General features: G+C 44.4%; 1 protein-coding gene across 1 annotated transcript in view; it reads right to left on the bottom strand.

Moving 5' to 3' along the window:
• Positions 1–14,719, bottom strand: part of LOC145417562 (uncharacterized) — a 295,451-nt gene that overhangs the window by 25,842 nt on the left and 254,890 nt on the right. The window contains exon 4 of the mRNA XM_080286269.1: positions 2,599–2,766. Within this exon, the coding sequence (XP_080142395.1) occupies positions 2,599–2,766 (168 nt within the window). The remainder of the gene's footprint in view (positions 1–2,598; positions 2,767–14,719) is intronic.

Here is a 14,719-nt window from a genome sequence, read left to right on the forward strand (position 1 = left end):
TCCCTTCTTTGTCTTCCTCCTTCCTTTCTTCCTTCTATCTCTACCTCTCCTTTCCTTTCTTTAATGACTACCTCTCTTCCTTCTCCATTCTTTTTCCTCCTCTTCATCTTTCCTTCCTTCCCTCCTTCTCTACCTTTCTCCTTCCTTCCTCTCTTCCTTTTCCTTTTTCCTGCCTTCTCTCCTTCCTAACCTTTCTTCCTTCCTCCCCTCCTCTCATCTCTACGTTTCTTCTTTCCTACCATCTCTACCTCTTTTCTTCCTCCTCCCTTCCTTCTACTTTTCCTCCCCTCCCCGGCCGTTTCCCTTCACCCTCCCCTCTCCCTCCGCCTAATCCCATCTACTTTGTCTCAGCCTACTACAGCAATTACCATCACTACCACCACTACTGCAGTCTCTACCACTACCACTACTTCAATTTCTACCACTACCACCACTACTGCAATCTCTACCACTACTACTGCAATCTCTACCACTACTACTACTACTGCAATCTCTACCACTACCACCACTACTGCAATCTCTACCACTACCACCACTACTGCAATCTCTACCACTACCACCACTACTGCAATCTCTACCACTACCACCACTACTGCAATCTCTACCACTACCACCACTACTGCAATCTCTACCACTACCACCACTACTGCAATCTCTACCACTACCACCACTACTGCAATCTCTACCACTACCACCACTACTGCAATCTCTACCACTACCACTACTACTGCAATCTCTACCACTACCACCACTACTGCAATCTCTACCACTACCACCACTACTGCAATCTCTACCACTACCACCACTACTGCAATCTCTACCACTACCACTACTACTGCAATCTCCACCACTACCACCACTACTGCAATCTCTACCACTACCACTACTACTGCAATCTCTACCACTACCACTACTACTGCAATCTCTACCACTACAACTACCACTACTACAGCAATCTCTACCACTACTACTGCTACTACTTCACTTACAACTACAACCACTACTCCTACCACCACCATCACCACTACAGGCAATATTGTTATCACTGGTGTTGCTATAATAAAAATAACTAGCCACACTTCTGCTACAACACACACCATTACTACTATTAAACCTACTACTACTACTACTATCACTTTACCTCCACTGCAACAATCATCATCATCACCATCATCATCATCATCACCACTAACAAAAAAAGACGTAACACAAACACTGCTCTTATCAACATACTTAATAATACCACACCCAACATCACCAGTTAAAAAAAACAACAACAACAACAACAGCAATAAAACTACCACTAGCACTGCCATAATCACCAGTACCACCACCACTATTACTACTGCCACTACTACTACTACTACAACCATCATCATCAGCATCACCAACTGCCCCCACCACTACAACTACCACCACCAAGGTTACCACCCTAACAACCACCACTACTAGTGACGTCACCGTAACTAGGCGTCCTGGTAGCACTATTAGGCATGAATGGACCCCCAGCAGAGCAAGGGGAGGGCACTGTAATTAAGAGAATCAAAGTACAGGCTAGGAAAGTAGGGGAGGGAAGGTGGGTTAAGGGAGGGAAGGTGGGTTAAGGGAGGGAAGGCAGAGAAACGGAGGGAATGGGGAGGAAGGGGATGCAGGGAGACAGATGGAAGCAGGGTAATAAATGGGGAGGAAGGGAAAACGATGGAGAGAGGGGAAGTGAGTGAGAATGAGAGGGGAGGGGAAGAAGAGAAGGGAAGGAAGGAGAATGGAAAGCGAAGGTAAGGAGAGAGAGAGAGAGAGAGAGAGGTAAAGATGTGAGAATCAGATTAAATTAACTCCAGTCCCCAGGTGTTATACGATTTTTTCCCAGTTACTAATTCGCGTCCACCACTTTTAATCCCTTTACAATAGATAGATAGAAAGAGAGAGAGAAAGAGAGAAACTGATAGACAGACAGACAGATAGATAGATAGACACTTACCATTACACTTTGAACAACTGAATAAAAAGTAGTCATATCTCTACAGGCTACTTATCTGAAGCCAACAAAAGCCTCATAAGTGTACTCACAAAGACAAACAAACCAATTATAAGTGCTACTTCCAGAACATTAACACCGCCAATCCTACCACGTGTTATCCATATTGTCCCTACTCATGGACGATTGATATCACCTTAGCACACACTTTCTGAACTGAAGGGGTTGGATAAAGCCCTCCTTAACCCCTTCACTATCTAGACCTCTCATAACTAAGACCGTTTGGCAGCGGGAAGAAGAAAATTCAACGCGGTGCGTCCTTGAGCTGAAGCTGCTAAATGCTCGGGGTGAAGCGGTGAAGACTGCTATCAAAACACAATGAAGAGTGCTGTATTATAAACTACATCAGGCTGGGCTGAGGAGAAGGCAGTCTGATGAAGGACAGGGTGATATGAAGATGATTTGTTTGCGGCTACCCCTTGTGTGATTAAGGTGTTTGGATGTAAAAAGACAGATGGACTCGACTCTGGGCATAAAAAAGTCCCTTCCCCGAGGTCCATCAGTCCTCGAACGCACAACAGATGCCGCCACACACCTTTACACCGTACTACAGGGAAAAGAACAAAGGGTGTAGACTAATATGTTGTTGTACTCACCTAGGACCTTGAGGTAGACCCATGGGGAGTGCTGGGTGCCGTGCGGACTGCGGGCTGTGCAGCGGTACCACCCCTCCGCCTGCTTCGTCACGCTGCCCCACCGCACACCACCCTCCTCCACCACCACACCCTCGTCTGCAGGAGAGAGAGATCTGTTACTGCGGTTATCAATATCATCCTTCATCATCACCATCATTGCTATTATCATTGTTATTATTATTATTCGCTCTATAGTACCTCACTTGGACCTCTCACGTTAGACCACCTGCTAACATTGCCGCAAAGAAACCTGGATTATTGTACAGAATCCGCAATTTCTTCACTGACGAGCAGTTTGCTATAACATACAACATTCATGTGCGCTCTCACCTCGAACATCGCTCATCCTTGCGGAGTGGATGTGAAGAGGTTGCACTAAAACAACTAAACCAAATTCAGAACGAGGCAACAAAAATCATTAACAACCCACCAATTACAAATAAGCTACCGTACCTCTCCTGCAAGTAAGATGGAATGTTGCCTCCCTTGCATTATTTTACAGATACTTTTATGGCAAATGCTCAGAGGAAGTTGCATCCATTGTCTCACCTCTCCAAACTTTCCCCCGCGTTGCATAGGAATCTAGTGGCGCACAAGACTTGACCATAACGCTGCCATATCGCACCTCAGCCTATCAAAATTCCTCTATACTCCGAACGTCTTCTCTTTGGAATTTGCTTCCCCAGGTTAGCTCCCCCCAAACCTCAACCCACAACAATCTAAGCCAAACTGATATAAATTTTTCGATGAACGGAGGACATCTGTAGTCTGGTGTAAGGATTTTGTTTTTCTTTATTTTGTTTTACCTTCCTCTGCTCACTTTTTTTTTTTTTTTTTTTTTCAAGATCCATCATAATCATCCTCATATCTCCTATCACAAATACCATCACCATCACTATCATCACCATCTCTACAACTTCATCACCACCACCACAACCAACATCAGCATCATCACCACCGTCATCATTACCTACAGGAGCATTATCATCATTAACACCATCATCATCACCACAACCACCATCACCACCACTCCCAGCACCACAATCATCATCACTACCACCACCACCCCCAGCGCCTCTGTATAATGAAGAACAATTAGCATCACGTTTAATGCTCAACATCTCCACAAACACAATGCCACCTTTTGATCTTTGACTACTGGCTCCAAATTAATACATATCACTAACACTAGGCAGCTTTCTGACTTAATTTTTTTTTAGACTGGTACAAACGGGTATACACGCACATAACAGTTTTCACACACACACACACACACATACACGCAGGGCATCTGTTCTATTAAAGGTGCTGTGCCTATTTCTGTCCATGTGTGGAAACTTGCGTGCCATCCTGCATGTAGAGCTCAAGGGATAGACGGCGCCTCTGACTGGCTGATCATAGAGTGGGAGGAGCCAAGGAATGTAACCATCACATCCCACTGGTTGGTTAGGACAGTGGGCAGAGCTTAAAGAGTGACAAGTCTGGACACCTCTCAGTGGCTAAGGAGGCAACTGAATATATCTGCCTGTCCTATTGAGTTCATTTTAGCCAAATTCAGAACCCAAGCAGATACTTTTAGGCCTAGTTTAGTCACTTCATTTCGGCTCAGGTCACATTCAAGACCAAGAGATTGACTTAGATCACCACATATCAACGCATGTCTATAAAAGCATTTCGTGTTGATTTAGGTTTCTTAGATACTTGTAGGTTCCCAAAAGTCTACCAGAACGATCCAGTTCAATACACAGTGCTAAAGGTGACGCCCACAATGTAAAGTCTCTACACTGTGGTAACATCCAAGAATAAGCCATAGCAATGCATTGGTTTTTAAGTCATGTTGATTCTGGTACTTCAAGTTTGGGTGAATTGAGAAAGAGGAATGCGTATGATAGGTTACGCTGCTGGAGGGTGGTGGGCACGAAAGGGTAACTTTGCTGTGTGAAGATAGGTGCTGAGGGCTGGCCATTCTTATGATATTCACCACATCAGGCAAGAAATACGGCTGGGGTTCGCGAAGAAAAGTGGGTGGGAAGGGCTGTGATGGTGGTGGCGGGTAGTCAGTCATGCCACAATGACTACATCTTGCATGCCTTGTGAAAACAGGCGTTGTATAAGGGGTGGTGTTTGTGCTGAGGGGGAAATTACTCCTAAAAATCTGATAGTGATGAGGAACAAGAAAAAAGGTGGGAGTGGGTAAACATGGCTGGGTTAGACGGGCTAGGACGGTGGTGGGTAATGGGCAAGGGAAAGAGCAGTACACTCTATCAGGGGACGTTTAAGATTAGATGTTTTTCCCCCTAGTAAGCACGTTCTCCCCTCATGTACCTGGCAATTTACGACGCAGGTAAATATGTAAGAAAAGGTTGTACGAAATAGTATGATAAATTAGGGAAGCAGGGTGCTCAATATGAAGTAGCTGGAGGGGGTGGTGCAAAACGAGCCAAATAACAGCGTTCACCTACGACAAAGAGAATAGCCAAGTGTGTGTGTGTGTGTGTGTGTGTGTGTGTGTGTGTGTGTGTGTGTGTGTGTGTGTGTGTGTGTGTGTGTGTGTGTGTGTGTGTGTGTGTGTGTGTGTGTGTGTGTGTGTGTGTGTGTGTGTGTGTGTGTGTGTGTGTGTGTGTGTGTGTGTGTGTGTGTGTGTGTGTGTGTGTGTGTGTGTGTGTGTGTGTGTGTGTGTGTGTGTGTGTGTGTGTGTGTGTGTGTGTGTGTGTGTGTGTGTGTGTGTGTGTGTGTGTGTGTGTGTGTGTGTGTGTGTGTGTGTGTGTGTGTGTGTGTGTGTGTGTGTGTGTGTGTGTGTGTGTGTGTGTGTGTGTGTGTGTGTGTGTGTGTGTGTGTGTGTGTGTGTGTGTGTGTGTGTGTGTGTGTGTGTGTGTGTGTGTGTGTGTGTGTGTGTGTGTGTGTGTGTGTGTGTGTGTGTGTGTGTGTGTGTGTGTGTGTGTGTGTGTGTGTGTGTGTGTGTGTGTGTGTGTGTGTGTGTGTGTGTGTGTGTGTGTGTGTGTGTGTGTGTGTGTGTGTGTGTGTGTGTGTGTGTGTGTGTGTGTGTGTGTGTGTGTGTGTGTGTGTGTGTGTGTGTGTGTGTGTGTGTGTGTGTGTGTGTGTGTGTGTGTGTGTGTGTGTGTGTGTGTGTGTGTGTGTGTGTGTGTGTGTGTGTGTGTGTGTGTGTGTGAGTGAGTGTGTGTGTGAAGGAAGTAAGTCAAGCGTTGGACTGCTCACTTGAGGCACACTCTCACTACGCACACCACGCTTAGTCTGCCAGTAGCTGACTTAAAACTTCTACACACGCTCAGACATCACGCACACACACACACACATCCTTCTTAGCATAACCAAACACGCACCCATATTTTTTGCTGTTATACATACTACTCTCCCTTCTTTTAACCCTCACTCTCCCTTGTTACGACTTCCCTCCCTCCTTCCTTCCTTCTATCCCTCTACCTATCCTATCCTTCCTCCCTTCCATCATCTGTTTACCCTCTCTACATGCTTGCTATCCTCCTTTCATCAATCTACAATCCTTCCTTCCACTTTTCTATTTATCTTCCTTGCATGAGTCCTTCCTCCATTCCTTTCATCCATTCATTTTTAATCTATCCTTCTATCCGTCCATTCATCCATCTATTTGTCTGTCTATCTATCCATCCATCCATTATTTCTTTCTTTCATCCAACAATCCTTTCTTCCTTCCATACATCCATTCATTTCTGTTTATGCATCTATCAGTCTTTTCTTCCTTCCATCCAGGTATTCATCCGTATTTGCATCCACTGAGTCTACCCATCTATCCTTTCATCCACTCATCAAGCATCCATTAGTCCATCTATCCATCCATCTACTCTACCTTCCTCTTATACTTCTTCTTTCCTCTCCTGCCACATTTCTCTCTTTCACTGTCATCCCTTCTCTGTTTCCTCTCTCCCCTTTCTCCATCCCTGTTTTTTGCTTATATGGTTGTTTCATTTTCCGTACTTCCTACCTTCGTTACGGTTTTTATATTTTTCCCCTTTCCCATCTCCTTTGTACATTTTCCTTCTTTGGCATTTCCTTTCCTTCTTGTCTGTTTTCCTTCTTTCACTTTTTCCCCTCCATTCTTATTAACATTTCTATTAATTTATTTTAGTACTCGACCTACATATTCTTCATTACCAATCTTCCCCAAGTCTAGATCCTACGCATCATACTTATATCAGTGAAAATATGATGATGATGATGATAATGATGTTTCCCTCCCCCCTCTCTTTGCTTGTTTCCTTGTTCGTCCCTATTCTCCTCCCTATCCATTTCTTCAGTTCACAGAATAGATACCACAGTCACTAGTCTCTTCTACATTAATAGATCCGTTGTTGTTTCCTTTCCTTTGTACTCCTTTTAGCCACCTGTCTTCCTTCACAAACTTCTTTCTCCCCTTCTTTCCTTCACTCCTCCCTCACCAACTCTCATTCTCCCTTTCTCTCCTTCCTCACCATTCCTCTTTTTTCCTTTTCTTTCCTTCTTTCCTCCCTAACCTTTCTTTCTCCCTTTTTTTCCTTCTCTCCTCCTTCACCTTTCATTTTCCCTTTCGTTCCTTCTGTCCTTCCTCACCATTCTTCCTTTTTCCCATTCTTTCCTTCTTTCTTCCCTAACCTTTCTTTCTCCCTTTTTTTCCCTTCTCCCTCACCATCCTTCTTCCTCCGTCTTGCCCCTTTTGTACCTCCTCTCTTCCACCCTACTTTCTCAGCACCGTTTTCTTCCTTTACTTCTCTCATTATTCCTTTTCTCCATCAATATTATTTTTTTACCTCCTTTATTTATCCCTCCTTCCTCCTATTTTCTTTCCTCACGCCTCTCCCTCTTTCCCTTCCTCTCTCCCCTATACTCTTTATTCATCTTTTCTACGCCCCCCTCCCCTTTTTTTTATTTCTCTTCCTTTGCTTTTTCATTTCCCCTCCCCCCTCCCTCTCCCATCCTCCATTTCTTCGCCATTTTCCTTTACCTCCTTCCCTCTTCCTTCTTCTATGCTTCCTCCTGTTCCTGCTTCCCTATTTCAGCTACTTACTGGCTCTTCCTCCCTTCCTTCCTTTTGGCTATTGACAAGTCCCCTTCAATACCCATTTCCTTTTTTATCTCTTCCTCTTTTCTTATTTCCTATTCCTTTTTTCTTTCGCTCGACATTCTTCCTCTTCCTTCCTTCAGTAATTTGTCTTTATCCACTTTCATCCTTGTCTTCCTCTTCCTCTTCTTTTCTCCTTTTCCTCCTCTTCTTCACCTCCTCAATCATAATCTTTTTCTAATGTCCTATTTCCTTCCTTCCTTCCTTCAACTTTGCTCTGCTTTTTCTCTCTCTCCCTCCTTCCCTCCCTTCTTCCTTCCTTCTTTCCTTCACGCCCGGCAAAAGATGAGCGTGTGTCATGTAGGTAATGATGGCTGCCTCATGTCTTCATTACCATACACGCACATGTACGCAAGGGACGATGTGCACATGGATCCACACACACACACACACACACACACACACACACACACACACACACACACACGGCCATAGTGACTAATGAGCGTACAGAGGAGCTCCACACGCTCCCGTACACACGCAACAAACGCACTAGTACACAAAGGAAATGACAATATACTCTTCCATACATACACACAATTAACGTACACACACGCTCATAGGCATACAAAAACATACCTTCTCTCTACTTACCTAATATTTGCATTCCTCTTTACGTAATGTCAACTAAACCTACCTACAAAACATGCCTACCTACCCACATGCCTACCTACAATGTCGACTACCTACTTACCCATACCTACCTACCTACCTACCAGAAATAATCCTTACCATGTTGCTGACTTACCTAATCCCTGTCGTACCTACCTACCTACCAGCCTACCTACAAATGCAAGTAACTCCTGTCTTTAAAATAGTCATACCTACTTACCTTTCATTTAATCACAGTTTTATCTACCTGCCTACCTACCTACCTGTTTGCCTACCTACTTACCTACCTACCTGCCTGGCTACCTACCTAGCTACTTACCTACCCATACAGAGAGGAAGGGGTAAGGAAAGGGAAGGAGGGTAGGAGAACTGCTATAAGGGTTTTGGTTATAAGGAGAGAGAGAGAGAGAGAGAGAGGGGGGGGGGAAAAAGGGAGGGAGAGAGGGGGAGAAAGGGGAGGAGAGTGGGGGTGTGGGGGAGAAATAAGGGGGGTAATGAGAGAGTGTGTGATGTATGTGTCAGCTCATTAGGGGAGCTTCCCTTTCACCCTCCCCACCTCTCTCTCACTCTCTCTCTCTTTCACTCTCTCACAAACTCACTGATTCATTTTTGCCCAAACACTAAAATTCTCTCTCTCTCTCTACCTACCTACGTAACTCCCCTTCTCCTTCCCACCCTCAATCCCTCCTCTCCTTCTCTCTTACCTCCTTCTTTCCCCCCGTCTCTCTTTTACCTCCTTACCTATCTCCCTCCCTCCCTCCTTCATAATTCCACCCTCCTTCATACACCAGTACACAATGGGCCAGTCAGTACACACACACACACACACACACACACACACACACACACACACACACACACACACACACACACACACACGTAATCTTCTCTACAAATACATCACCAGAACTACAGTATGCACGAGTCGGTGTGTGTTGTATTTATGGCTGACTGTTTCCTGCCCAGTAGTGATGATTATGTGTCTGGTTACCAAGATAGTTGCCACATTTCACTCTCATCATAGTATGTACATAGGTAGGTGGTGGCCATCCCTCTATTGTGTATTCATTGTGGTTTGGTTGCGCTGGTTTTAGTTATCCTCTTCCACATATCATATACAAAACATACACTTAAAGTACACACACACTCATGGACATACACATACACACCTTTCATCTACTTACCTACTACCTGCATTACTCCTTACGTAATGCCAACTAAACATAACTATAAAAAAATCCTACCTACCTCCATACCAACCTGGCTTCCGTGCATGGTCAAGGCCGAGGCTGGTACTCTTACACTGGAACATATTTTATTACAAATCAAATTTCTTTTCTCGAAACAGCTTTCATCAATTGCTGGTTTTGGGACTGGATTTAGCTACCACTGTAAACATCGGCTGTATCACGAGTTATCCTCAGTGCGGGGAACAATGTCATATGCACTCGTATGTATGTATGTAGGTAGGTAGGTATGTAAAACCACAACCACCTCCATTCACACCACAATCATACACTATTACAAACACATATGCAGGTATATATAATAATCTGACAAATAATACACCACTCACAACAATCACATCTACAACTACAACCACAACCATTCCAATAATCATCATCATCATCTAACAAGAGTCACCATTAGCAATGGCCACAACCACAACCATCGCCACTAACAGTACTACAATCGCCCTAACAACAACTACAACTAATACCCCAACCATTAACAACCAACCTTGAACCCCATCACAACCACCACTCTTCCTCTTGCTGTCGTGATCCCGGACTCACCTGAACGTGAACCCAGTGGACTGCAGGCTGAAGTTACCCCTCTCCTGCAATCCACCATCCACCTTTCAGGGCCGAGGGTGGGGGGGCTGAGGCACGTTACTATAAGCCACCTGCACCCTGTGGAAGCTCCCTAACACCTCTTCCCGAGCGATTTATTTTGCTTATTACACCTTACTCTCCTCATGTGCTATATAAATCCTTCTAATATCGCCTCACTTTACATCCGTAAAGTACAAAAGGATATTAACTTACTATATCTAAAAATAAATCGCTAAGGAAGAGGTGATAGGAAGCTCGCTCTCGCTCTCTCTCTCTCCCCATATAAAACAGATCACCGATGCACGCCTCTTCGTTCCCTACCACAACGAAGGCAATTTACAAACGTTACATATGTCTAAAATTACAATCAAACCAATGTATTAATCACCACAACCACTACACTAACAATCAAACAACAATCACTACAACCACCACCATCGAACCCAGAATCACAATAAATAAACAACACATATAGTACTCAAACCAATGTACTGCCAATAAAACCACTAAAACCACAATCATTTCCACCAACACCATCACCACCATACGTCTTCCAACCACTATACTAACCACAACTACCACTACAACTTCCACAGCACAGTTACCAACAGCACCATCACCACAACCACCACCACCACCACCACCAAATCTATCACCCTCATCACAACGACCTACCACCACTACCACAACATAATACGCCACCTACCACAACGACATCTATCATCCCCACCACAAATACCACCACAAACACAATCCTCACCACCACAGAAGCCACCACAACCACCACCACACCAGCACTCGTTCCCAGGCGCCATAAACAAGACAGATTTATGTAATGACTCTATATTTGTTTTTAATGTAGAGCTGTGAAGCCTAATTGGCCAGCAGGGGGTAGTTAGGACGGGGGGAGGGAGGGAGGGGAAAGGGGGGCACTTAACTGAGGGAGGGGGAGAGGGTACATTTAAGTGGAGGAGGGGAAAGAACTAAAGTGAGGGCGGTGAAAGAAGCACTGAAGTGAGGGAGGGGAGAAGAGCATTTAAGTAGGACGGGAGGGGGAGATGCATTAGAGGGGGGGTGAAAGGAGCATTTAAGTGGGGAGGGAGAGGAAAATGCGTTAAAGTGGGGGGAGGGAAGAGGGGCATTTCAACGGGGAGGGGAAGGGGAGATGCATTTAAGTAGGGGAAGGAGAGGGAGAAAGAGGCATTTAAAACGGGGTGGGAGAAAGAGGCATTTAAAAAGGGGAGGGCGAAGACATGCATTTAAGTGAGGGAGGGGGAAGAGGGGCGTTTAAGTGGGGGAGGGAGAGAGAAAGATTTAAGTGGGGGGAAAGGGGATGGTGCATTTAAATGGAGGAGAGAGGATGGGCAGCATGTAGGTGGTGGAAGGGGCGGGAGGAGCAATTAAATGAGGGAAGGGGGGAAAACGTTGTACTAAGGGGGAGGAGGGAAGGAGACTTAAGTGGAGAAAAAGTGGGGGGTGCATCTGAGTGGGGAAGAGGAGGGTGGAGATGCAACTAAGTATGGAAAGGGTGGGGGGAAGGGTTCTTTTAACTAGGGGGAAGGGGGATGGACGGGAGGCGCAATAAGTGGTAAAGAGGGGGGGGGGAAGGCTCTCATAAGTGGAGGAGAGGGAATGGGTTATTTTACGTAGGGGAGAGGGAAGTGAGAGAGGAGGGGCATTAAATGGGGGAGGTTAAGATTGCAGTAAGTGGGGAATAAGAGATTGGAACTTGATGGTATACTTGCAGAAGGAGGTGAAGAAAAAAATATACAACCATTATCATCATCACCATCAATCATCATCATCATCACCCATTATCATCATTAATCATCATCATCATTATCATCATCATCATCAATCCTCCTCCTCCTCCTCCTCATTTAAACAATTAGTCAACTGCGTCCATATTACATTCCTAACAACTTACAGATTATCGAAAGCAAAACAACTATACCCATTTTACTATAACCTGGCCTAAAACTGACATCCCTCCATCTTGAATACTGACTTGTAGCGATAGATTAACACTACAAATACGGTGCTAGTCACGAAGAAGTGCTATGGAAAGGATGTAGAGCCACAGTACTGTCCGATTCTGCCACTGAGCTACGTGAAATAAGCTGCAGAAGGACGAAAATCTGGACCAGGTTAAGGTAAAAGAACCACAGTGTTACCTGACAAACCTGTAGAAATACCAGGAGTTTACATACACCACTGCACATAAAATACCATTATTTCTAAGATTTTTATTTATTTTTATTTTCTGCACATGAACAGGGGAAGGAAAAACAAATATATATATAAAAAATCCAGACACCAAATTGCACAAGAGATCGCGTTGCAACATACAGGCAACGTGATATGATGCAGCTGTCAAGCACAGAACCCTCAGCTCAACGTCTGGCCTCTTACAGGTAACAAGTGACACATTTTAATTCTGCATGAAAAGTCAGATATTTCTTAACTAACCCAGACGTCGTATAAACAGGGCCATGCAATCTTGAAAGCTTCTGATCTTTCGTTCTTTCTTCCTTACATATGAAAAAAAAAAAAAAATACACATATGGGGTACGGGGGTGGGTCTGTATATTAATCCTGTCCAAAACACACGCACGCGCACACACACACACACACACACACACACACACACACACACACACACACACACACAAAATTAATCCTGCCCCAAATACACATGAGAAAAAAATTAATCCTGCCCAAAATACACACAAAAAATATTAAAAAAAACATTAATCCTGCCCAAATTACACAAAAATGAAAAAAATATTAATCCTGATCAAAATACACAAAAAAAAAATTAATACTCCCAAAATATGAAAAAAAAAAAAATCCTCTCAAAAAATACACGAAAACAGAAAAGAAAAGAAACGATTACCAGTCTACAATTTTTTTCTTTTTAATCTACTGGTGTTATTCTACTCCACACCCCAGGGATCAGAGATAAGAGTGTAAGTGTATTCGTGTGTAGCGCTGGTGTCCTATTTCATCCATCACTACAAAGCAAATTCTCAGCTGTGTTTCATTTTAAGCAACAGTGAATTTATTACGAGAAGCTAAGAGTGACGCTGACAGGCTGAGAGTGACGCTGAGAGGTTGACAGTGACGCTGACAGGCTGAGAGTGACGCTGAGAGGTTGACAGTGATGCTGAGAGGCTAAGAGTGACGCTGAAAGGCTTAGAGTGAGTTATTTACCTGTCTGAACCTGCCATCTCACCTGATCCGTTTCTGGAGGTGGACATCGCATCCTTAAAATAATAATAATAATGTAAAAAATAACAGGGTCTTGCAATCCCAGTATCGTAACTTATATGGAGGAAATTATACGCACATCTGGAAAGGGTTTATATTGGGGAACTGCAACAAATTCGGCCCGACATGTACCCTCTTCTGTAAGGCTGTGTAACGTGGAACACAACTTCACATACAACGAGAGAGAGAGAGAGAGAGAGAGAGAGAGAGAGAGATTGTGGGGGGGGGGGAATTAAGATATGAGACCATTCAGGAGAGTAGTTAGAAGGACAATCTTGTAGTTTACTAGGGAGGAATTAAGATACAAAGCCAATTGGGAACTGATAGGGACTCACTTCTACTGCTGGGTAGATAGGGAGTAGGGACGTGAAGGGGGAGATGGAAAGGGGGGGATAGAAATAGGGTAGGAGGAAAAATATAAGACCAGTGAGTAATGAAAGGGTGATTAAGATATGAGACCAATTCGGGGATGATTACAGGGTCAATTGTGTAGCCGGGTCGTTAAGAATCATGAGAGGCAGGTTAACGAGGAAGGTGGATGGGCTGGATAGGAAGGAGAATGTGGAAGTAGCAGAGCAGCAAAGTGGGAGGAGGTAGAAGAGAAGAAGTGAGGAAGGATCGGAGAGAATGGACGAGGAGAAAGAAGGAGGTGGGATTAAAGATGGTCGTAGTGGAGGGAAGTGGAAGAAAAGAGTGGAAATGGAGGAGGAGTAAATGTGGAAGGAGTGAGTGGAGAAGCAGGCAAGTTAGAGTAGTGGGGGTAGTGGTGGTGGGTGAATTAAGACGAAAGGCCACTTGGGAAGTAGTTAGTGAGCCAATTTTGTAGTTAAGTAATTGACAGATAGTTAGGAAGACGATGAACAGTTTATCAACGAAGATGGATGAACAGAAGACAGAGAGAAAAAAAGTAAAGGTGGATGGGGAGGAGGGAAAAAAAAGAAGTAGAAGAGGGGAAAGAAAAAGAAGTGGAAGAGGGGAAGGAAGAGGACTGGAAGAAAGGGAAGAGACTGAAGGTGGAAAGGAGAGGAAATCAGTGAGAAAGGGAGTGGAAGAGAAAGGAGAAAATGGAAGTGAAGTGAAAGGAATTTATGAAAGGGCAGTCAGTGAGGTGGATAGTGGAAGAAAAGGTGGAAGAGGAGGGGACGAATTAGAAGAGGCCACCAGGAAGGTAGAGAAAATGAATGTGAAAGAGAGAGGAGGTGGAAGAGAAAAATAGCAGACTTGGAGGTGAAGGAAAAAA

This window comes from Coenobita brevimanus, chromosome 110, assembly GCF_032717465.1.
Source record: "Coenobita brevimanus isolate Jiangsu-jjx chromosome 110, ASM3271746v2, whole genome shotgun sequence".
In the NCBI taxonomy this organism is placed as follows: domain Eukaryota; kingdom Metazoa; phylum Arthropoda; class Malacostraca; order Decapoda; family Coenobitidae; genus Coenobita; species Coenobita brevimanus.